The sequence below is a fragment of the Chaetodon auriga genome, chromosome 10 (genome assembly GCF_051107435.1).
Source record: "Chaetodon auriga isolate fChaAug3 chromosome 10, fChaAug3.hap1, whole genome shotgun sequence".
Taxonomy (NCBI): domain Eukaryota; kingdom Metazoa; phylum Chordata; class Actinopteri; order Chaetodontiformes; family Chaetodontidae; genus Chaetodon; species Chaetodon auriga.
In genome coordinates, this window is record NC_135083.1 from 10,141,567 (window position 1) to 10,166,532 (window position 24,966).

Here is a 24,966-nt window from a genome sequence, read left to right on the forward strand (position 1 = left end):
GCATCCGTCAATATGGCACTGCAATCTACTTAAGTCCTTATACCATTTGATTTCTAAGGAGCAGTGATGGGTGATAGAGGCTGGTCAAGAAAGTGGTTAAAAAAGTGAATTATGAATGCTTTCGCCTCTCAGCTATCATCAATGTGTCCTTGAACAAAACTCAACACTGCAGTCAACTTAAATGTGCATCTCTACCTGTGTGCCCAGTAAACATGTTATTTACTAAAATTACAAAGTTAGAAGGTACCAGCAAGCAAGAGAGGAGTGACCTGACAACTAAATCTACCATTTATGATGGCAAGTCGGCCGTTTTTACAGTGATATGTCCCTGCACCTAACAGATGATAATTCTATCTTAATTAATTACAGCTTTAACCTGTCTACCCAGATCTGAGATGACGCTGTTTTAAGTGTAATAGCAACAGGAATCTCAACTGCACAGCAGACTATGACACCACTTACTGGCAAAAAAAAATCCTTAATTTAAGCCTAAAGAGAGGGCTTTAAAAGCATCATTTAAGAGCCTCGCAGTACTTCCTGTAAGACCTTCCAGAGTTTTATAAGAGAGACAGATCGTTAATGCATTTTCCTTTCATTGAATAATAAAAAGTCTCCTCCTGCACCCAGATAAATGAAGCTTTGTTCAAAACCGTGTTCCGGTTTAATTGAACCACTTAAATAATGGAGATTTCATGCAGGTCCTCTTCTCCATTTTTACAATCAGCCAGCAAAACCAAATGTTTAATGTCTGAGTAACAAGACCACAGCCATGGCTCTGGGTCATAGATGCCTTAATTCAGTGCCGAGGATGAGATCATGGCAGATGTGAGAGGAAGTGTTCCTCCAGGCTGTGTCTCAAACAGGCCAAAGGATACTGTGTCATCCACAGGTGCACAAAAATGCAATGTAGGCAACACTATGCCGGTATGGTTTCCAGTATTGTGGTTGGAAACAGCCTGTAGGCAGGAACTTGATCTGATAAGCATGGTGGAAAGTGTAATAAGTTTTGGCATTCATTTCAAAGAGGTGCAAAAGACGGGACGAGAACTTAAAACTGGGAATCACACTGTGAGAGAATAATTCTGCATTATTAGTCCCTCAAATGATCTGATTAATGTTGACAAAATATGGAGCAGGTTTAATATTCTAAGTCTTGAATCTTCACTTTCTATTTTAAACAGAAAAGTGTGAAATAAACCGAATAAATAAAATAAATCACATAACTTTCCAATAACTTCCTATCCCAGGACCCCATCAAAGCTCCTGATTGTAGCTTCAGCGAGGGCGATCTGCTGAGTCTCATGTATCAGGTATGATGAGTACCTTCAAACAGTGTTTGATCTTGAAAGTGCACTGAGGTGGGGAAAGAGGTAATGAGATCTTGGCTGGAGCACAATACTGTATTTTTACACAATACTGCAATAGTGTGGCAACACCAACTATTATGACGTTCTTTTGTAACTTTGGCAAGTACTGAAAGTTAGCAGTCGAACCAAAGGAGAGCCTGCATTTCTTGTCATGGACATTGAAAGGAATATGCATGGCAGCATTTAAACGAGAACAGCTTTGCAACTTCAAATAACATAAGATCCACATTCCAGCAACTGAATAATGAGCACCTCATATACTTGTTTGTGTCCCACTTACTGAGAGCAAAGGACAAGCGTTTTGTCCCATGTCAGGCCTTCATCTGTGCAGATGATTTGCAGTGAAAAGGGTCTGACATAAAGGATAGAGGCTGAATGTAACTATGCAGCCAACAAAAGGACAAAAACAATTACCAAGAAACACTCTGCTAGAGAGCTGGTTAGCATGCCAGTTTGTGCCTGTTTCTGTGCCTTAGGCTTTAATTATTGAAACCATTGTTTATTCATTGGTTTTTAACCCTTTGCTGTACCATGCAATATTTTGCTGGGCACACGCTCAGTTACATGCATTCAAATAGAAGCTAATTAGTTGTAGCATAGCCACAATATTGTGCTGTTGGCAAATGAACAGCTGAACTGGGGATTAGAGGTGGGTATTAATCCGAATTATCCAAAACGTCTCGGAAGCACAGAAAACTTACAAGGATTGTCATGTTTTTTATTTATTTTTTAATCTGGTAGTCCATGATATCAATCAGAATTTTGCCATTTTTAGACTATTTTATTTAAGCAACATCCTTGTCTGGCTGCGAGCACTTAACATTTGAGAACTCTTGCTTCTTTTACTCAACTTTAAAAAGGGAATCGTAGAAAAACATGTCTATTCAGCATTCATTACGATAAGGTCTGAAAAGTATTGTTTGGCATTAGTACTGAAACTCTGCTATTGTACCTTCACTAGATTTAGTTTCAAACAACACCCGGTTTTACTGGGGATTCATCTATTGGCTGTGTTGATAACAGAGGAGAGACTGATGACCCCCTTTTCACGAGCCCACCGACTTGATGTTTATGATGTCAGACTCATTGCATAGATTATTTTCCATCAGCAAGCCTGAGCTGTCAGAAGTCTTTGTGTTTCGCATCAACCCTCGTTGTAAATACTCAGAAATTCTGGTTGAAGTGCTACAAATACTTTCAAGATGGACACTGATTATCTACACAAATGCAAAAGTCTCTGCACCAGCACTGCTGCACTGCTCGAAACTGTGACTCTTTGCTTGGTTTTAAACTGCCGAGTGAAACAGGAAGCAACGGCCCTAATTTACATCTGTAAGAATGACTACAATTCTGCAGATAAATAGAACACAGACATTATGATTTATATTTTATAACACACATCTGAGCCTGAGGGGATGAAGGAAAAAAGATCCTCAAGGTTTTGTTTGTCTGCACATGCCTATACACATTCCAGGAATGTGGAGAATGGCGAGCGAACAACAAGAGAGGCCTTGTATTTGTGGGTCTATCTCCTGGCCACCCTGTAGATTAGCCTCTTATCTGTTAAATGAGACAGTGCCGACAGATTTGGATAACAGGACTTTGCTCCCTGCACTGAGAGCTCTGCTGTATCGTAGAGAGTCCCCGTGCCAGAGCTAAGCAGCACAGCCTTGGACCAAGCAGTGGGTGGATATGGGGAGCCACATAATAGGCAGCTTCAGATGCAGCCATTCCTTCTCCTTGAACACAGCTGATGATTTTTCTCTCCTGGTCGTTTCTTATCATAACTATGGCGGTAACATGGGATTATGAGTGATACACCCAAGAAGCTACATTCAATTCACACTCTCCCACATATCACCTGGACAGATATGTGGCTGTGATTCCCGTAGCCGTTGACTCATTCCATCTCGGTCTGCGCTGTTGCCATGTGACTAGCAAGGCAATACAAGGCAGGCTGAAATGCATCCTGCAGCTCTGACTCATGATTTGATCTGGCTTGTAGTCTCCCTCACCCTGGGCCAGAATTGATAGGCAGCATTAAGTGTACACCTGGGACCCGAAGTTGGGCCTGTGCGCGTTCTCCCCATTTTCATCGTCCCTAAGCCCACGGCGTCAGCCAGACATTAAGCAGGAGTACTGCTCCACACACACTTGGCAGCCCACGCAGACTTACTGAGACAGAGCTGCCTGCCATGTTAGGCGTGAGTGCCAGTCACCGTCAGGTCCAGTGGACAAAACTGGAGCACATTCCTGAGACCTTACACGTTGTTTGCTAGTTAATAAATCTCTTAGCCCGCCAAGAACAGAAAGCACAGGAAGGTGCTGATTATCTCAACCAGAGAGGTAACAGGAGAGGACACAGAGTCAGGTTACACTGAGCAGGCTTGTCACTCTGTGCAGGGACTTGACTCTCCCAGATATGTAAGCCACACACTAAAGGTAAGTCCGACATGTAAGGTTACCTGGAAGGACTGCAATTCTGGAACGTAACTAAGTGCATTTACTCAAGTGTTGTACTTGATGTACATTTCCCCGGTACTTGCACCTTTCTTAAACATTTTCTGCTACTTTCTACTTCTGCTCTACTGCATTCAAGAGGCAAATATTGTACTTTTTACTCTGTAACCTTTATTAGATAACTTAAGTTAATTTGCAGATGAGGACTTGATGAGAACTGGTGCATAAATGTGATTATTGTGCTTTTTTATTGAAACTGTGTTTATTTAACCTCAATTTTACCCAACATTAAGAACAATTTGTCATTTACAATGCCGGCCTGGCAACCTTGATTGTTGTCTTTTTATTGGTCTTGTTTTTTGCAGACCCCAGGTAGACTAGTGACCACTTTGTGGAAGTTAATGGGGATTCAAATAAAGAATAAAGAATAAATATGGCATCATAGTTAAAATGTGAAATGGCCTTCCAAGGACTAGAACTTCAGGCTGTGTAATCATATTACCTCACTGATGGATTGGGTTAAGAACATTTCAGGCAAGTGCTGAAGAGTCGCAGTACACATTTAAGGGCTACTGAGGGGGTTTTGATTTGATTTATGCTCCTCATTGGGGTCATCCTCTGGCCATTCCATTTGCTGATTTTTATATTTGCTGATGTCCTCTTGATGTGTTTCAGAATCATTATGCCTGTTTGTCTCTGATAACAAAACTATTACCCAAGTCACAGAGGCCATTAGGGGCTTTTCCTCAGACTTCCATTTAGCATGAGGTCTTCTGAGGAGCTGTGCGTTTACCCTGTAATGGAGTGGCCTGATCTGCCACTGGTCGAACGTACAGAACTGCTAATGACCAATCCCTGTAATTGCCTTCCGGGTCTCTGATAGCTGATTAATTATGCAGTGTAATTTTGCAAATTATCAACTGACTTGCCTCAGCAAGACTCAAATGGGATTAATTTAGACTGAGATACATGTAAATATAACAAGATGAAACTACAAGTCCAAATTTGTTTTTCATTTAGATATAATTTTTGGTAAATAATATATATCTTTTTTTTAACAAAAACAGTGGTGGCTTACTAACAGTCTATTTAAGTCTAAACACGCACAAGTGATGACGGTACCTCTTGGAAAACCTTATTAGTGCTGAGCAGCGAGAACAGATAACTGGGGGCAGGCACAAACAGGAACACGTCTGTGGTCTAGGCACTGTGCAGAGAGGAAATCCTCCTTGTACCTGTTCTATTATCAGCTCAACATAACAAGTGACAGAGTGAGCAGACACCCAGAGCAGACCAAAAACAAAACTTCTTACAGGTAAATGATGTGTTCCTGAAATGTTCTTTAAAGCATTTCAGCGCACGTCGTGACGAAATGGCCCTGCAAATGACTGTAGCCCTGTGGCCCTTCATGTGAGCCAAAGAAACTACGACAGGGCAGATGAATTATGATTGTGACAAAAATTGTGGCTGAAAAGGGGGGAGATGTGTGAGCACAACATATAAAAAGCTGAAAGGGTCTTTCCGTTTGCTATTGAGTGAAACCGAGAAGGGTTGTCTAAAGTAATCTACCATTGTGAGGGAGAGGAGATTGGCTCCATTGAGGGTCTCACTTCTCAGCCAACCCCCCTCAGCAGTCCGACAGTAGGCTCAGAATAACCCTCCTAATAAGTCACTTGGAAGAAAATGTGGGGAGTCAGCTGATTTGTAATCCGCTCTCTTTCTCGGTCTGTGCTCCCACATCAAGAGTCAGATTGATATGTGCAATCACATGAAAGCCCTTCTGCGGTGGGGCTATCATGGTCTAGTAGACCTGCAGGTGTTTTTGTGTATGTGTGTTTTGGCAAAAAACGAGAGCAGGGTGATGCATTTGCAATGGAAATCCCCCATCCATAATGTGCCTCAAGTGTAAACAACAGAATGAGAGAATAGCAACTGCTAGGAAACGCATGTACTATTCTCAGCTGACACTGATACAATTTACATATTATGTCTGCGCTGATGGTGTATTCATTAGATTTCGAGACAATTAAGAGGTATAACACAATTACAAAAACAGATTGTCATTGCTCTGAAGGTTTTATGCAACGTGTGAATGAAATCTGTGATTAAAGAAAATGAATCCATGGAGCATCTATGTGATAGTAAAATGTCTTTACATGTACTGCATTTGGAAAGCTGTGCATGTTCACTTTGAATAGAACATTAATTTATGCTCAATTTCCGATCTATTCTCTCGAGTCTACATGCAGATACTAGATACTACATGCATGCTCTTTTTTCATACTGTCGCCTTGCAGGGGTGAACACAGAGTCAGTGCTGTTCAGATGACTGACAGGTCTCTGAACTATTACAGACAGGCTCCGTTTCTCTATCTTAAAATCCTAATCATGCATGCCAAGGGTTTTATTAGTATATGAAGGCCATTTCTTTGTTGCAATGAACATTGAGTCAATTCTTTGCTCCCAGATATTCACACAGCTTATAGTTTATGATAATGTGTGATGATGGCATCACATAAATGGCACTGCATATTTCACGCAAATATTCTCTGTGGAGTAAAAGACATCTAATCATTTGCTGGTAAAGCGAATTATAAGACTGCCCATTTCCACTGTTTTAGTCTAATGATATCTGTGATCGTTGTTTCACTTTAAGTTTTATGACTTCAACACTGGCTGTCAGTCTGAGAGATGTTCCTCCTCCTTTAAACTTTTCCTTTCTCTTTTAAGTTTTGTTCCCAGTAGAGCTCATGCCCTATTTAAAACCATAATAATGCAGGCTAATATAACCCGTAATTCATATAAGCTAAAAGAGATCGCAACAAAAAAGAAATGTCACCTTCTTTGTGTGTATTTGTTAGGAAGTCGTCATTGTGAAGACTTTTTTTAAGTATTCTCAAGGAATCTTTTGCAGTGCAGAGCAGGAAGTGGATTGAATGGCTGCTCCACAAACCAAAACTAACAGTAGTTTCATAATATATGTCATATCATTTCCATGATTGCTATAACATTAATCAATTATCATATGACATTTTGTTTCTGCAGAGGAGCTAATATAGTATGGCACAAACTGGACATTAACTCAACTTCACTAAAACTTTAACTATAATCCTTTCAACTCATCCTTGAATGTTCGAACCCTTCAACAACCACATGCTTGCGCCTTGTGACCAATATCACAGTTGCCTTCACTCAGCAGTCAAGTGTTTCTCTGAGAATGAACGCACTGATGACAAATGCACATTGCTGCAAACTCTGTGCAACGTGGTTGTATGATAAGGCTTCTGTGCTAAGATACCCTGCACACCTTGTCAATAAAATCCCGCAATATTCCTCATCCAGCTGATGTTTGCTTCCTCTGAAGTTTGATTTTCACGCGGGACGTAATGAGTATCGAAACCAAAATCAATATTTGTATTGAGTAAAACTCAAGTTTAGAAATCGGGTGTTTTTTGGGAAACGTTTTGAAGATAAGACATCATATTTTTCATGTGCGCCAACAGAAAATGAGTCACCCTGTTAATCATTTCAGAGCAGAACAAATACAACCTTTAGAACATAAACGGTCTTCATCTCGGCTGTCAGACGAGAGTCTCTGATTTTAGAAAACAAGAGCAGCAGCTGACCTGTTCAATCAGTTTGCCACTTTAAGTCTGTTACAACAAACCCAATGAAAGACAGCATGAAGGACAAATACACCATCAGCGAGCTTTCCTCAGGGCTGTATTTAACTTTTGTGACTTACAGTGTTACCGCCACTACAGCATTTGAATGTAGGTCGAAGCACCATATTCTCTTCATCCAAGAAAGTGGCAGCCACAGACTCTTTCTTCAGTTTCGCTTTCCTTATTCAATCCTTTGGACATATTACTAGATCGTTAGTGCTTCTTCCTTTTCTAAAGCCACTCTGATAATTTGCCACCATGCCTTTTTCTTCCAAAAGGTGCATTTTACAAGTCTTTCATTGACTAGGTGTGCCAATAACTTATATGTGTTGTTAACTTTAACAGTTAATTATGCAGCGCCAAGAGCATCTGGGGTCTCTCTTCACTCAAATTTGTGAACATACAGTATAATGTATTTCATCCATCCCTTGGGCTGAATTCTTGCATTTGTTCAGACCCTCTTTAGCTCCTTCAAGGTAAATGGTGCATTGTACTTTGTACCAATGTGCTGCCTTTCCTCTGTAATGCCAGGCTGAGTAAAAAGGAGAGAGGGCGTCTCCAGGAATTTAGCTGGTTTAGAGTGGCAAGGTGAAGGAGTGTGGTGTTCCTATTAGAGAGCACGAATACTGATGTCCTGCTTATTGATGATTTATTTGGCTGTGGTCTGCAATAGTAATACAAATAATAATCAGCATGGCAAACACCATACATAATATGCAACATAATAACAGAACAAAGCCCGGCTAGAAAAACCAGCATAGACCAGCATGGAAATAATGCTGGTCTATGCTGGTTTATGCTGGTTTGGTGCTGGTTTATGCTGGTGGACCAGCATGGTGATGCTGGTGATGCTGGTGGACCAGCATGGTGATGCTGGTGCCCATCCTGTGCCATATCCCATCCCATGCTGGTCACCAGCATAGACCAGCATGGGATGCTAGACCAGCATAAACCAGCATAGCCCAGCATCCCAGCATCAAAACACAACAAATGCTGGTTTTTGCTGGTGACCTGCTATGCTGGTCTATGCTGGTTTTTCTAGCAGGGGGTGCTGAACTCACCTTCTGGCATTTACTCACAGCAATAACTGGGTAGAGGTGAATTACGGTAATGACAATAAAGAAACACCGTCGTATTAACGAGAGAAAAAACTAGCTTTCAGCACGGCATTCGCACACAGGTGATGCATTCAAAAGCGTCGGAACAACAATGTCGCGTTCAATAACGTAAGACACAAGAAAATTTACCGAAAAACAACTAGTAATGAATGGAAACTTAATTCAATAATGAAGTTCACAACATAATAACTGTGTGGGCTTTCTAACACTGAGCATTCTCTGATCTTGTTCCCTCTCTGCTTCTTTTTCCTTCATCTGACGTGAACCCGTCCTAGAGTGTTTACCATTAATTCAGCTCTCTCTTTATTGGAGACCGCAGCTTGATCTGAGTTTGGTAGGACTGGATAGCTCCACTCCCTTCTATCACCTTCCATCTTCTCAACCATCCTCTCTCTTCTCTCCTACATGTGTCATGCTTCCCAATGAGTCACTTCCTCTTATATGTAATTTGTCTGTCTTGTGCTTCTTACTGTTGCCTGATGTGCTATCATGTGCTGGTAGTTATGAGGTCACTCCATTACTCTGAATGCTCTGTTCCTATTCTTCACCACCTACTTGCACTTGCCGTCCCACCATCACCACTGCTCCTCTAACACCTTGTGTCATTTCATTTTCAAATATTTCTATGTTTTCTTCCTTAATTTCTCCTTTCAAAAACCTAACGTCCACTTCTATTTTCTTTGACCAGAATTGTATTAACAATTATTTTGCATAGCACAGGGTGATGGACACTTCCAATCTTATTCGAAACAAATGTAAGGTCCAACATAGACTCTTTACCCAGTGTAACGTCCACCCTGGTCTTCCTAACACCATTAAACTCACTAAATTATCTCCATTTAATGCCTCCTCTACTACCTGCCCATTGTTGTCTGACTTTTCACAACCCCATAAAGTGTACAGAAGCACCATGCCTTCAATTTCTTCACTTAACTCTATTCATTTGCATGGACTGTAATAGTTCATCAGCGCTCGACTACAACATACTGCAAATACTCTATATAGTTATTCCTTTTTTTTTTTGAAGGAATGCCATACAGCCCTCTTCACTCCCTTTGCAATTACAGCGCCCCTCCCCACCTTGCACATTGCCTCTCCCCCTTGCACATCTTGCATGCCCAAAATTCTGACATTGGAAAGAGCTCTTTGGCTTCGGTATGTATTCTCCTTTGCTGTAGCACAAAAATCCATCCATCATTCTTTTGACACCTCACCCTTAGGATCTCAACTAGCTCCTACACAGTGACTTTGAGAGGAAATCCATAGACCACCTCCTCACACTCTCCCACCCTCACTGCTTTAGTTATTAGCCACGCTCAACTCTTACATATTTAACTTCCCTGACTAAGGCTTTGATGATTGTCAACTTCAGTGGGTTTATCTTTGTTAACTCCTCCAAACCTCACAGCTACATTTGATGATGCCCCCCTTGGATCCTTGTCTGCACTCTCCCGCCCCCCCTCACTCCCATCCGCCATTATCTTCTTTCGCTTCCAGCTACTACCCGCCCTTGCCCCCCCCCCCCCCCCCCCCCCCCCCAAGTTTTTTTTCAGTCCAGTGTAGGGACAGAGAGACGCTCAAACCTTCCGCAATAGCACTCCTCCGCTGATGTTTTCACCTGCATGACGTCTCCAAATAAATAAATGGAAGGCGGAGTCACGCTAGTACACACGGTTGGCCTCAACCTGTAGACCTGTCTGTGAGGAGGACAGAGGCAGTAAGGGAGGGGTAGCAGCCGACATAATTACGATATAGAGCAGTGAACTATCTGTAGACTACCCAAACCAGAGAGAGACAGCCGTTCCCCTGGCTGTGCTCAGATACTCTACTCACCAAATGCCAGATATCTGTGTGTGGCGCTGAGGGGAAAGCGCATGTTTAATGGCATGTTGGAAGTCTCAGCGGCTCTCTCCGGGTAGAAGAGGAGACATTACGGCGCGAGTTAGCTAACGTTAGCTCGCTAACAAGGTCAGTTTGAATTTTGGGCGTCGTGAGTAATGGCACCCTCGGCATCCTTGCTAACTCGGCTTATTTCCAGATTTAGCACGGACTCCTGTCCGCTGACAGGACAGGTAACAGGCTATTTTTGTCATTGGCATACTCTCTTGACGTTAGCTCGTTGGTTAGCCTCACTCGGTGGCTATCATTACCTAGTCCAGTCGTTTTTATTCGACTTTGCTGTTCGACATTTGGAAGTGATGGAGGTGGCTCACTTTAACACGTTATGGAGGTTAATGCTACGGAGCGAGCTTTTGTTCGTAACCACATCAGTAGTGCAGCCTCACAGAGCTAATGTTAGCTGCATAATATTGAGGGAGCTATTCATTTGTGTTGTGGCTGCCCCAGCAGCAGCAGCAGGAGCAGCAGCACATCGCTGCTCGTTTCCGCCTATAATAAAACAGGTGCATCTCTGCGCTAGCGATGGGCAGATGTAGATGTAGATGTAGCACTGCACGCAGCCAGTGACTGGATTTGCTTTTTTATTTACGGCCAGTTTTAGTCATTACTGTTCACATAAAGGTAGAGTTTACTTAGTGGGTGCTGCTACATGATTTATCAAGGTTGAACGTCGTAGGTGGCGTTATCACATATAAAGGCCTCGTCTACAGACTCCAATCTAGCTAAACGGGGGCAACTGAAACGGGCCCGGTAGCTAACGTTTTAGTTAACTTAGTTAGCTAACGTTAGCTGTATGCCAGTAACTGCCTACCAACTGACTACTGGGACACGAATAGCAGCCAATCCTGACACATTTGATTATGATATCAGTGTTTTGTGTAATTATACGTCAAAAGCGAAGTCGGCTGTCATCAATCACAGTGTCTTTATCGCTGCTGATGTTATATCGGGAAGGGCGAGTTTAGCCGAACTTACTATTGTGTTAGCGTGAATTTCCCACCGTGTCTAACGTTCCAGTAGTTCCAGTCGCTGTACTTTATTTAACCTCATGTGCCACATAGCAAACGCATTTGTGGCTTGTATCCTCACAGTCTTTAGCAGTCGGAAGTGTAAATAGGTTTAACTACACGAATTGAGAAAAATCATCCGCAGCAAAAGCCAGATTTCAGACACAAGTGTCACTCGCTGGGAGGCTTTACAGAGCAGAGATGTAGCATTTCCTTTTTTTGTACACTTAAAACTCACTGTTTCTTCATGCTCCGGATACCTCTGATTTGACAGAAACACATTAAAGTCATTTGTTGACTTCCGACATTGAGTTTTGACAGCATACAGTGGTTCTCCTGTAGCTTGAAACGAGTTGCACGCAGGTCATCATGCCACGATAGACTTTTACTCAGCCAAGGCCGATTTTGTGTTTTCTGTCCACATATTTCATTACTTTGTCGAACAGTGTAGAGGGCAACACAAGGGAAACATCCAACTGCAAAGCAAGCTTGTCTTGTGGATGTGTTTGTTATTCAGCTCATGCACTATCCAGAGGCTGCTGGATGTGGTACGTCAATTCAATTGGCCCTGAGTGCCACTGTGCATCGGAGCACTAATTATTTTTGATAGTTTTCAAGTTTTAACTACTGTTGATCTGCAGACAGCATGGATGCCACGGCTGGAAACGGTGTCATTCCCCTGTTAGTGTAGGCCTCAGTGGGAAATGGGCAGAAATCACCCACACTCAAAGCCTGTGTCATTGTACTGGGCCTATCATAGAAACTGAGATTTTAATAAGTTGTCAGTGGCAAATTAACAAGTTGTGTTATACTCAAATCCCAAATAAGCATTTAAAATAACTAATTTCATTGACTTTTGTTTCAGCTCTTGGGCTTTTGAAACTACATTTCTTAAATTTTTTTGCAAGATTGCCATATGGCTAAGCCCCAGCGCTGTTGTAAAGAAAGTATTGTGATGATAGCAGTGAGGCACAATTATCCTAACAATGAGATGCAATTAATGAAGGTTGTGTTTTTCCAAAAATACACATTGAATGTGCCATCTATTCTAAAACTGATAGTGATGATTTTTTTTCTTAATTTATAAGTCCTACCTTAGGCTTTTAAGGTCAGTCCCTCTCAACAGCAGACATTATGGCTTCATGCGTATTCTTTTAAGACATGTTTTGATTGTTGGCCTTTTTCTCAAATGACACATCCTCATTACTGTTGAGGTTTACTCATCTCAAACACATTCTGTTATGCACACATTTCATTTTTAATATTTGTTTTGTTCTTTTGAACGGCATGTTAGAACACTGCAAATCGGCATATTAAAACATTTCATATTTCTTAATGAGATGTTGTTTTAATTGGATTCTGAATTACTCACACTGTGAAATGAGAACGTGATAGAATCTAGGCCACAATGTGGAGAGCTTACTTTGATGCTCAGATGTTGCCCCCCCCCCCCCCCCCCCCCCCCTTACGTGTGTGGCAACAGCCTGAGGTAAGGTGTAGTGCTCATTCTGAATTGAATTAAGCTTATGGGCAAACCCATTTTCATGTTAATGTTCATTTTACATAGAAACACAAATGGATAAATGAATCAAGAAATATGTTTTGTCTTCACAGCTGGCATAGTGTAGGTCAGTGAAGATTTAACCTTTAAGTATTTTTGCATGACCATGCATTAATTAGATTGCTTATTGTATGTGGGGTTTTTTTTTTTTTTTTTCTTTGGAATAGTCAGTCAGAAGACAGCTATGCAGGGAGAGAGGGGTGTGGGGTATAAATCCCACTGAACTGACTCAGTAGATAAAGATGTCAGATAAGGTGCATGTCTCAACCTGGATGATGGGTTATGTGAGACGTGACTGGATGCTCTCCATGCATTTGTTGGTAGGTGGCAAAATGTCAAATTAGCAAAACAGATAACCAGTGTGTCCCAGCTATTTCATGTTTCAGAGTGACTTGTTATTGTATTTTGTATTTGAAATGTTATTTCTTTGACACATTCATTCAGCATTTCAAATTACGTGCAGGATGGTGGAGAGTACAGGAGCCCCGTGGATGTGAACTGATTGTATGTTGTAGTTTTCCCAGCTGGCCGTCTAGTCATAACAGTCCATTTCTGTGCCAGAAACACCACGCTCTATACCTGCAGTACAAATTAATATTTTTCACTGAAAGTAGAATACATAGATTACGCAGTGGTTTGAGTTTTGTTTTGCATACGTTAGCTACATGTTTTTATTAGTCACTAACAGTAGGTGATCTACTGACACGGTTGATTTTTAATGCAAACAAATATCTGTACCGGCCTTGGTATGTAATTTTTTTGTATAGTGATGAATCATACATTTTTAAATGCAAAAGGTTGGCCTGTCTCAGTAACGCTGGCTGAGCTGTACACCACCATAGAGATACTTGCTGTTCACAATTCTAGTAACAGCTCAGAACAATGTGGGCAGTTATTGTAAAAGCGTGTGAAGGAGTGGGACTGTACCTGCATCCACAGAAACCAAAGTTGGAAAAGTAGCTGTTAGTTGCATGAATTTTGCAGGTTAATTGAAGGCTGAACATTAATTTGTCAGGTCAGAGATAATTTGAATGACACAATTAACAGTAGTCTGTTTTTGTATTTTTTGTTTGCTTTTCCAAAGGCTGAGTTATCTTTGGTTAAAAAAGAATTGAGTGACTAAATATTCAGTATGTTTTGGCACAACTTAAATTATAAAGTCAACACACAATTACAGAAAGCTATGTTGTGAAGAACAGCTTTATCACCCCTATAAGAGTTGAACCTTGTAAGATAAAATTTCCACTCATGAGGCCTCTCAAAACCTTTATTCTCTCCATTCTTGTCCTTTGCAACATGGTATGGGCGCTGATGCTTTGATATTGTAGTTAAAGGTTCTGAAACCCTATCAATTTGTGCATGTCTAGGGACATTCTGATCAATTTTATTTTATTGATTTATTTTTACTTTGACATCAGTCTGAACTACTGGATAGAGGTGTGTACAGAATTTTCAGGATTTCCAACCATTACTGTCATTTCCCACAGAGATTCTGATCACTTCCACCTGAAACCATGTTTTCTATTGAAAATCTTTCTGCCCAGTTCAGCAGGGAACATACAGTCACCTAACTATTTAATAAGCTGCCCTTAGTATATATGGATTGCAAATGAACCTTATTAAATGGGTTGTGAAGGATAAAAAAAAAAACAACTTCAGACTAGGGCTGAACAATTTATTGAAATCTTATCAAAATATACCATTATCAATAAAGCGCTGTGCTGCAGAGCCCTGCTCTACAAATCATATTCTCCAGATGTAAGGGAGAGAATATGCTTTTTTTTTTTTGGTACTGTAAGAAAATTCACATCATTTTTTTCCAGTGAAAATGATTTGCAAAAATTATCATTTCCACTGAAATTGTGAGTCATTGCAATCACAATATCTGTCAAAGAAATTACAATATGATTAATATTTCTTTTGCATATTGTTCAGTTGTGCTTCAGACAGTGGGAACTAAAACTGAATAAAAATGTTATGGATTTTTAGATACTTGATGTCATTTCCCATATGAACGGTTACCAACCAGGTGTTTGAATGTCATATGACAGCAGCAGCAGTCATCGTGTTATTATGATTTGATTGGAGGGGTTTTATTGTTAATTCAAGTTTTGAAAAAACAAAAAGGTGTATGATCGATTGCCAGACTAGAGAGAGAGAGACACACACACACACAAGTGAAAGTGAAAGCAAGTGGGTGAGTGAGACGAGCAAAACTAATCATCTGAAACTTTATTTGCTGCAGCATTTGGAGGTACACAGTTTAGTAGAAGACCATGCACTTGCATGCATGATTGATTTCAATAATGACTACCTCCCATCATGTTCATTAAATTTTATAGCTTATCCCAAAAGAATGAGGCTGAACATCTGTTCCTGCTCATATTAGGGTAAATGAATGTATATTTCGTGATTGCAAAGTTTGTGTTAGTTTCCATGAGATCCCTATCCCAATGACAGTGCAACCCTGTTACTGGCCTTTTCTTGTATGTATTATCCAGATATTGTGGAGGTTTGTCCAAACAGCATAAAACATTCTTAGAGGTATGGGTTTTGTTTAAATTGACAGATTTTCTGACAATGATTCTAGATCAAAATGTTGGCCAGTGAATGGCAAATATTTCACTAAGACCCTCTTTAAGCAGAGTCCTCTTTCTGGGGTTGGATTAGTTTCTAACACGCAGTGTTTTGGAGTGAATAAGTTTGACGTCACAGCCTTGAGCCATTCAGGCATTAGGATTCCAGGCAAATGGGCGACCCTCTTCTGCCCGTTTCTGACTGCTACAGGATTGGGGTTGGCTGGGTCAGCACAACGGGGACTCTTACTCCAACCCCCAGGGCACCTAATTAAAACTTACAACCAAGACAAACAACCTTTGACACTCGTGAGAATCGCTGTTACTGAAAATGCTATGACAGAGAAGTGAAGACCAGTAGGAGATCAATGTGTCCTTTTTACAATAATGTTTATGACTTTGAAACTGCAAGTGTATAATCTAAATGAGAGATATATTTTACACTATCAGCACAATTAACCCTACAATTTGTTGGAATTTAATTTCAGTAGATTTAGATAATTATGTTTATCCTAAAATTATAAAACTGGATGCACTTAGGGTTTAGTGTTTTCAGCGAGTCTTTATAAGGTGTTTTATTAACTCCAAATATTGCCTCATTTATAAATTACGTGGGAAGACAACATGCTGTGTCCAAAATCCTCCTTCCTTATATAATAGACACTCAGTAGTTTACTCTATAGTGAAAAGTATATTGAGATTTCAGACGTTTATACATCATTGTTATTTTGCATCATCACTTTCAGGTATAGTGTTGTGCTATTATAATTTGTATGTCTGTAAAATGCAATATGTTGCGTTGTAGAATTGTTAACAGACAGCAGTACATGCCATGTACTGTACTTTTTTTGGTTCCATTGTGGTTTTGAGGGCACTATGTAGTAGGGCTGGGCGGTATACTGGTTCACACTGAATATCGGTGTATATTTTTGTTATGATATGAATTTTTAATATACCGCCACACTGGTGTATGTGATTACACAACGCTCGGAACGCTGCGCCGCGTGACACTGTTTCAGACAGGACCGTTTTCGATGTTGCGCTTCTAAACACGCATGGTGTGGGGCGTGGTGAGGGTAAACTGTAGTGCTCTGGTGTTACGTTACGGTGAAGATGGATGGGATAGACATTGAAAATTCTGAAATCGAAGCTGCAGAACTAGTCGAACATGATGACACAGAAGAACTTGTGCCAAAAAGAGGAGCCGTGTGTGTTGTTTTTTTGGTTAAAAAAAAAAAAAAGAGCAAGTGTCTTGGACTGTCAGTTCCCACACAGATTCTGATCGCTCTTCATGCGATATACTATCTCTGGGGTTACTTCCTTCTGGATTGTCATTGGTGTTACTATGGTGAATTTTGGTGCTGGCCCTCGAATCTCTTGACTCTGACTGGTTGATAGAGGGGTCGATCATCAAAATTGACCAATTGGTTGCTAAGCTATTGACCGGTGTAACTGCACAGTTAGTTTCACTGCTCCGTCTCATTTACACATGAATAGGCAGAGCGCTCACAGAGGACACTGCCGACCCGCCCGAGGTGTTATTTTACTCTTTTATTTGCATTTCATCCTTTTATGAGAGATAAGAACAAAAGCAAGTGGAAAAAAAGGCTGAAAAAGTGTTTTCAACAGAGGAGTTTCTCCGTATGCTTGGACGAGAAAACGGTACTCTGCCCGGATGCACCCAAATGAGCGCCTGGACGTACCTGTGTTAAAGCATCTGTCTTCCAGATGAAAGAAAAAAAAAATACCATCATATACTGTGAAACCGTTATAATTTTGAAAAATACCATCATACCGCCCAGCACTAATACAATAAATACAATATATGTTGGTAGTATTGCAGTGGGGAGATCTGTTGAGACCACTTTACTGTGTGAGGAGTAATACTACTTGTATGTTTGCAGTCAAGTCCCCCCCCCCCCCCAAATTTCTCACTTTGTCACACTCATATTTGTTTTTGTTGTCTCACGCAGCTGGCTGACATGGCTGTCTAACAGGCTGCCAAAGATCTCTTCATGGATCACAGAGGACAACAAAGAGAAACCACTGCATCTGTGAGCATAGCCAAAAACTAGGGAATCTGACCCACAAGCATATCATCAGACTGACTTGAGTGCATGTGGCCTCTTAAGTTGTTCACAGACATCTGTTGGGCAGCCCAAAGGCCTATTGCTATGCACTATAAACGGAGAGACATGAGCTGTGGGGATGCTGGGAGGAGCAGACTTCTTTCGTGCAGGACTATCCCTCTGGTAATGGGGCTTCTGGTGACCATGGCCCAGGGCACTGTGCCAGAACAGGAAGAGACACTGGTGGAGATGATATCTGTGGAACTAGAGGCTTCTATGCAGTCCTCTGTGCTCTCTGAGCTACAGGCTGCAGCATCTTTGGTAGGAGAAGGGCCGCCTACAGCTATCCCAGATTGCTCTGCAAAGAATGGGGGAGTGCACACTGGCATCCCTGACTCCTCTGCAATCGTGGGCCAGGTGTTCCAGTTGAAGGTTCCACCAGGACCTGCCAATGCAACCTGTAATGTCCATGTAAGTGCACTGAAGATTAGCCATTACAGAAATATTCAATGTTGAGATAAATCTAGAGTTGATTTTATGTGGGAAATATTTGTATATAGCATGTAATATTGAATTCCTCATAAGGTAATAACAATGTGTTGATATTAACAAGTAATTGAATGTAAAACATTTAACATTAATAAGATTGAATTAATCAGCCCCCCTTTATAATTGGTAGGTGCCTTATTTGTTTGAATAGACACAACCATGATATTATTAGACTGTCATTAAAATAATCTAAATTGCTTTCTAACCTTTTTTATTGTTCTTTTATGGGTACTACAGTGGCCATGTGGGCCAAAGTATTTTTCTGTCACTGTACAAATACATAATATATAGTATTTATCCCTTCAGTTTTGATCACAGTATCATTGCTGATTGAAGCCGACTCTGGTACAACTTGCTCCAGTCTGACTTGTGAATGAGATGAGATTATTATTGGCCCAAGTGGTGATGCAGAATGATATCCTGTCATACAGTAATAACTCAAAATGAATAGTGATGACTCACATAGTTATTATGAATAGAAGCTTACTCTGCTTCCTGTTCATATTTGGCAAGATTTGATAAACTAAATGCAATATGAAAGGGTGTCTGGGGAGGTTGTGAAAGTGTTTTACTCGATATTAAGATTTGCATTCATTTTGATTTTGTTTAGTTATTTCTAGTTCCAGGATTAGTCTGTAGCAAACAGAGAATTAAATGAAGAATTTTATGATTGAGTTTTAGTAATTACTTCATATTTTCCAGTTTAAACTTCACAATTCCAATATTTACTTAATTTTCTCTGTCATATTATTAGTTCATTGAAATTTCTTGTCAAACTAAGTAAATAATTTTTAAGACATCACCTGGGTCCTGGTAATTTTAGAGGGCCATTTGTAATTCTTTCTTAACTGATTTATCATTTAATGACATGAGTAATGAGTTTCTACTTTTTGAATTTAACTTTTAGAAGTATTCCTATAGTACAAAACAGTAATAGTGTTTCTCTTTTTCTTCTTGTAGCTCACTGAGATGGGAAAGGAGACTTTACCCTCCTGGCTCTATTGGGACAAAGAAAGCTGCATTCTGAGAGGCTTGGCCCTGGAGCAGGATAAAGGTGTGTATCATATCTTGGTGACTGGAGAGGAGAAAATTGAAAAGACTGCCAACCAAGTTTTCCCCGGAACGGTCTTCTCTATTGAAGTATACCCAGAAGAACGGGCTGACACAGAGCCAGCCCTGCTCACTCTGCTCTCTGATGTCAGTGGCATCCAGCCTTTCACCTGTGGCTCTGAGGAGCCTGTCACTGTCCTTACAGTCATCTTGGACGCTGACTTGACAAAGATGGTAGCTGAACAGAGGGTCAGCTTACTGGGCATTATGAGAAAATTCTCACATGTGCCCCTGGAGCACATGAGGGTGGTCCCTGTTGTCAACAACCGCTTATTTGACATGTCTGCTTTCATGGCTGGACCAGGAAATGCCAAGAAGGTGGTGGAGAATGGGGCCCTACTATCGTGGAAACTCGGATGTGCCCTTGACCAGGCCAGTATCCCTGACATTAGCAGCGTCCAATCCTCAGCGAAGGATGGGACCATGTCAGCCAGGCTGGGATACCCAGTGGTTGGCTGGCACATTGTCAACAAAAAGCCCCATGGAGTTAAACGGGTCAGACGGCAGTTGTACAATACTCCTACTCCAGTGCCCTCCCTGCTTCCTCCAACTACTCACCCAGAGCCCCCTGTGCGTGTTGTTCCCACCCCAACTTCACCCTCTATTGCCCCAGCAACAGACAACTCTGCCCCCCCTGTCCGAGGCCCTTTGCCTCTTCCGGTGAAGCCCACCATGAGAGTCAGAGATCAGATAGCCCACACTCCTGTCTTTGGACCTCCCCAACCCACAAGAGTTCTAGGAACAACAAGCGTCCTCCCTATTCAGCCTACCATGACCCGCCCTACATTTGTGGAGGCTACTGCTTCGCCAACACCACCAAGCACGACCAAAAGACCCAAAACCTCTGCCACAAGGAAACCCAAGAAACCCAAAACTTCCACCCCAGCTCCCCGGGAACCCAAGTCCACCACACCTAAACCACCCAGACGCACCACCACTCTCTCTATAGCTCCAGACTTAAATCAAAACCCAGAGATCCGCAACGCCATCGATCAGGTCAATGCATGGGTTGGCACATACTTTGAGGTTAAGATTCCACCTGATACATTCTTTGACAGGGAGGATGGTACGACTGACAAGCTGCGTTTGACTTTGAAGAAGACCCCCAAAGAAGCAGTGAGTGAAACATCTTGGATCCAATTCAACAGCACTATCCAGCTTTTGTATGGCCTTCCAGAGGAGCAGCATGAGGGGAAACATGAGTACTTCATGTTGGCCACCGATAAGGGTGGGAGGAGCATCATGGATGCATTTGAGGTTCAAGTCAACCGTTGGTCTGCGAATGACAAACCATCAGTTGTGTTTGCTGCTCGTTTTCACGGTGACCCCAAAACCTTAAGCAATGATGTGCATAAGAAGATTCTTTTGACCAAAAAGTTGGCTTATGCCCTCGGCGATCGCAACAGCAGCACAGTAACCCTGAAAAACATCACTCGAGGCTCCATTGTGGTAGAATGGACCAACAACAGTCTCCAGCAGAGTCCTTGTCCAAAGGACCAAATCACAGTTCTCAGCAACAAGATCTCTGATCCCCAAGGGACCCCTAAACTGGCCTTCATCAAAGCCATGGAGCCTGATTTCAAACCCATTAATATCTCTATTCGTGGCACCAATAAATGTCAGAGCTACACGTTCATCCCACCAGGAGAAGTGCCAATGCCTGTTCTTCCCACAGCTACACCATCACCGGGGACAGGTCGTCGGAGCACTGATGATGTTTACCTACACACTGTCATTCCAGCTGTAGTGGTAGCAGCCCTGCTGCTCATAGCCGGGATCATTGCTATGGTCTGCTACCGCAAGAAGCGCAAAGGAAAGATGACCATAGAGGAGCAGGCCACTTTTATCAAGAAAGGAGTCCCCATAATATTTGCAGATGAGTTGGATGATTCTAAGTCACCCCCGTCCTCCAGCATCCCTCTTATCCTTCAGGAGGAAAAGCCTCCACTTCCCCCTCCAGAGTACCCAAACATGGCTGGCCCCCACAGTACCCTGCTTAACCAGGATCTGCTGGAGGAGTATTCTGTTTATCAAGATGATCCTAATGCCCCTCCTTACCAGCCCCCGCCACCATTCACTGTCCCCATAGAGGGCAAAGGCTCTCGCCCCAAGAACATGACCTCATACAGGTCACCACCTCCCTATGTGCCTCCCTAACGCACACTAGAGCTTTCAGTTTGGAAAGCAGGTGCAATGTAGGGATGCTTGTTGAAAACTACTACAGGAGTAATTTTACATGTGTTCAATGAAATGGCTTTGACTTTGTAGAGGAGCAGGCAACCATACCCATATATTTGACCATCATGGATAAGACACTGTATCGTACAATTCTACTACTGGCACAGGGCAAATGGATGGGGAACAGTTCGTATTTCCAGCACTCCTTTTTTTTTTGTTGTCCTTCAGATCTGCTTTTGACTCCTTGCATATTCTTTTTTGTCTGTTTTTGCCAAGAACACTCCATTTTATCTTCAACGACGTTCTATTTCTATTGTATAGAAAATAATAAAGAAGCAGGAAAGACTGACGCCCACAGGGCCTTTGAGCAGATGTCACCATGACAACAGACTTGAGGCTCTCCCTCACAATGTTAATCTTTATGAGTTCTGTATCACTCTTATCTGTCCTTCGGCTAGGTTTACTAAGATTTTGCACCTGTTATTTCTAGAGGGGAATGACATACAAAAAGCCAAACTGAAAGCATGAAATACTTTATTTACACAGAAATCTGTTTGTTTCTTAGACTTTGATCCCTGTTCTCTCCTATGCTTTGCTCCCTCTTGACAATAACATGCAAACCTTGCACTTATGCAAATTCTTGTTAAACCTTGCACTATGTGTCTTGCGCAGAATTGAACGCAGTAAGTGGTAGCTCAGTAAGGAGAAAAAAAAGTTGTTTTGGTATCCTTGAACTCACCACATGACTGAGATTCCTCTGGTACTTGATCACAAAGGACATTACACTGATCACGCCTGTTGTAGATGTAGCCTCATTAAGTTACAAAACGAATAATGACTTTTTTTTTTTTCTTTTCTTTCTTTCTTTTTTTTTTTTTTTTTTTTTTTTTATATAAATGTGTGTGTGCCACTGAACCTGCCTGAGAGATGACTGGTTTTGCTGTTGCTAAGGTGATGTATGTGGTCACAAGGCAAACCTTGTGGGGTTGCTACAACAGTAATGAAGGGGCCAGTGGAACGCTGTGATTCACAGCAGTGGGAGACTTAGCGACACAATCAGTGAGGTGGATCCACTGTCTTATATTCAGTTGATTTTTTTGGTATGAGGGTGGGTGGGCCTAGAGTACTGTATTATCGCTGCTCTGCCTCTAGGAGTTGCACTGTTAAGTTTAGTGCGCTGCCTGTTGTCAGTTCAGATGAGGCATGGGGACAAGGGGATGTACATAATTGTGTGCCTGTGAAATTAAACAACTCCATAATGTTAGTGTTTTATCAGTAAACCTAGTTGGGAAAGGGAGGGCCAGAGTGGGAAATAATTTTATTTTTCAATTGTATGTCTAGATTTATGATCACAATCATGAAAAAAAAAATGACTTTATAGTTTGTGAGGGTACAAAAGAACATTTATGTGCCCATCACAAAAAAAAATGCATTATCTCAGTATGATGGGGATCAAAGAAACCACAACATGTGAATTATGTACATTTCATATCTGATATCACCATACGAAAAAATGGTTAAAAATCTAATGTTTTTACTGAGTTTTTGATACAGTCTTAAACTTGTTTTATGAAAATATATTAATAAAATGTAATACTATTTGTAAAGCCTCAAAGATGGTGTATAGTCCCTTTTTTATCTAAGAAAAAACTGTATTAATCGTGTTATGTTTTCAGCACATGTGCACAGGTGTATTTAAGGACTGACAAACACAGCTTGCCGGATAAATTAGATTGCAATATGCAGTAAATTCAGTGATGGGAGACTCAGATATGAGAATTTTTATTATTTTTGAAGGTTAAAGTAAGTTTTAAATATCTTAAACCCCACTTTGCTTTCCAGATTTATTTTGCCCTCAAATATTCTACAGTACATAACAACAAAGACCTGTGGCCTTTTTGTAGCCTTGCTTTACAGTATGTTGTCACATTCTTGACAGAGCCTATAGAAGCAGGCTATAATAGGGTCCAATGGTTGGCTGGTTTTGGCTATAACATGAGCTACACACTCTTGGTTGTAATAAACCAGATACACAGCAGGCAGCTCCCTTGAGACAGTGTGATATTTTAAGACAAGTGCTCCCTTTTGTGGCATTTAGGTGGGCACTTCTTTCTTTTTTTGGCTCTGTGCTCCTGTGTGTCTTGGAGAAATATCAGTAACAATGACTAATACCTGAGCTTGTGTAATGATGACTAATTCAGGTGGTGTTAAAAACAGTTCCATTGGTTGGTGACAAGTTGCAGACCCATGCGGCCTTGACAAATATACATTTTCAGTAAAAATCGCAACACAAGGCATTTTGATTTGTTCTCACAAAGTCAAAGCAAGAAATCGTTGAACTGCCATGGATCTAATTGTCAGTGTGTGTTTGGTGGAAACTTGCTCTGGGAATTAATCAAGGTACTGAATATTTTTGTACCTTTTTAAAGAGCATCCAAACCCTGAAACACAACTGTGTGAATGTGAAGTTACCCTTCCAGCTCATAGAAAATATCTGATGATCTGTAGACTCACGAGGAGAGAAAGATCTGTCTTCAGTAGGTTTGTGCAGCTTGTGTACTGGAGTGACTGAAGAACTGTATTTTGTTATTTCTTCATTGTCTGTGCAGTAATTATGTTACCTGTTGTGCTTTCATTTGCTCAGTCCTAATTATTTTAACACATAATTGATAATGATGAGTTGGGTTATGTTGCAAATTGCAAAATCATTAATCAATTAGCCAACATCCATCTAACTGTGGGCGACTGACTCATTTGGGACGCTGGACTTTAAAAGCTCTGTTTCCTAGAAACACTGACTGTGATTGAATATTGCTTATGATGTTTTTAAATACACAGACTGAAATACTGACATTTCACCCCTTGTTGCATAAATGTCAGACTTGGATTCAGATTTTTATTGACATGGTTGCATTGTGTGGAGTACAATTTACGTATGCGGAACATTACAATAATGACAGAATAATGGCTCCTGACAGAAATGAAGCGCAACATAAATTACTGAAACAGGCAACAAATTGACATCAAGCTTTTTATAGACCTGCAACAATCAGTTAATTGATTAGTTAATGAGCATATATTTTTTTCAGTCAGTATTCATGCATAAATGCCAAACAATTGATGGTTCTACGCTTTCAAATGTAAGATTTTGCTGTTTTTTTGGATGACTCGAGAGATTTTATGATATCACTCTGGGCTTTTGGAAATTGAGCGTTTTTCATTGTTTTAGGATGTTTTATAGACAAAATAATTCATTGAAACTAAGTAATAATCAGAAATATCGAAAATCTTCAGTTGCAGTCCTAAGAAATAGATAGATGCTACCTTTTAATTATTGATTATACTTCAGTTCTTCCATTCAAAAAAAATGGTGACTCACATCTCCCAGGCGGTTGTTATTACAAAGG

At 41.0% G+C, this 24,966-nt stretch overlaps 1 protein-coding gene across 3 annotated transcripts; it reads left to right on the plus strand.

Annotated features, from left to right (window-relative positions):
- The first annotated feature begins 3,791 nt into the window (after positions 1–3,791).
- On the plus strand, positions 3,792–24,623 carry LOC143326688 (dystroglycan 1-like). Of its 3 annotated transcripts, none has more exons than XM_076740484.1 (3): positions 3,792–3,809; positions 17,627–18,193; positions 19,232–24,623. In XM_076740484.1, exons 2-3 carry the CDS (start codon positions 17,771–17,773, stop codon positions 21,536–21,538), a joined length of 2,730 nt encoding a protein of 909 aa, XP_076596599.1. In that variant the 5' UTR covers positions 3,792–3,809; positions 17,627–17,770; the 3' UTR covers positions 21,539–24,623. The 3 variants fall into 3 exon arrangements, with proteins under 3 accessions (XP_076596599.1, XP_076596600.1, XP_076596598.1); XM_076740485.1 differs by lacking the exon at positions 3,792–3,809 and adding an exon at positions 10,274–10,578; XM_076740483.1 differs by lacking the exon at positions 3,792–3,809 and adding an exon at positions 10,568–10,682.
- The last annotated feature ends 343 nt before the right edge of the window (positions 24,624–24,966 follow it).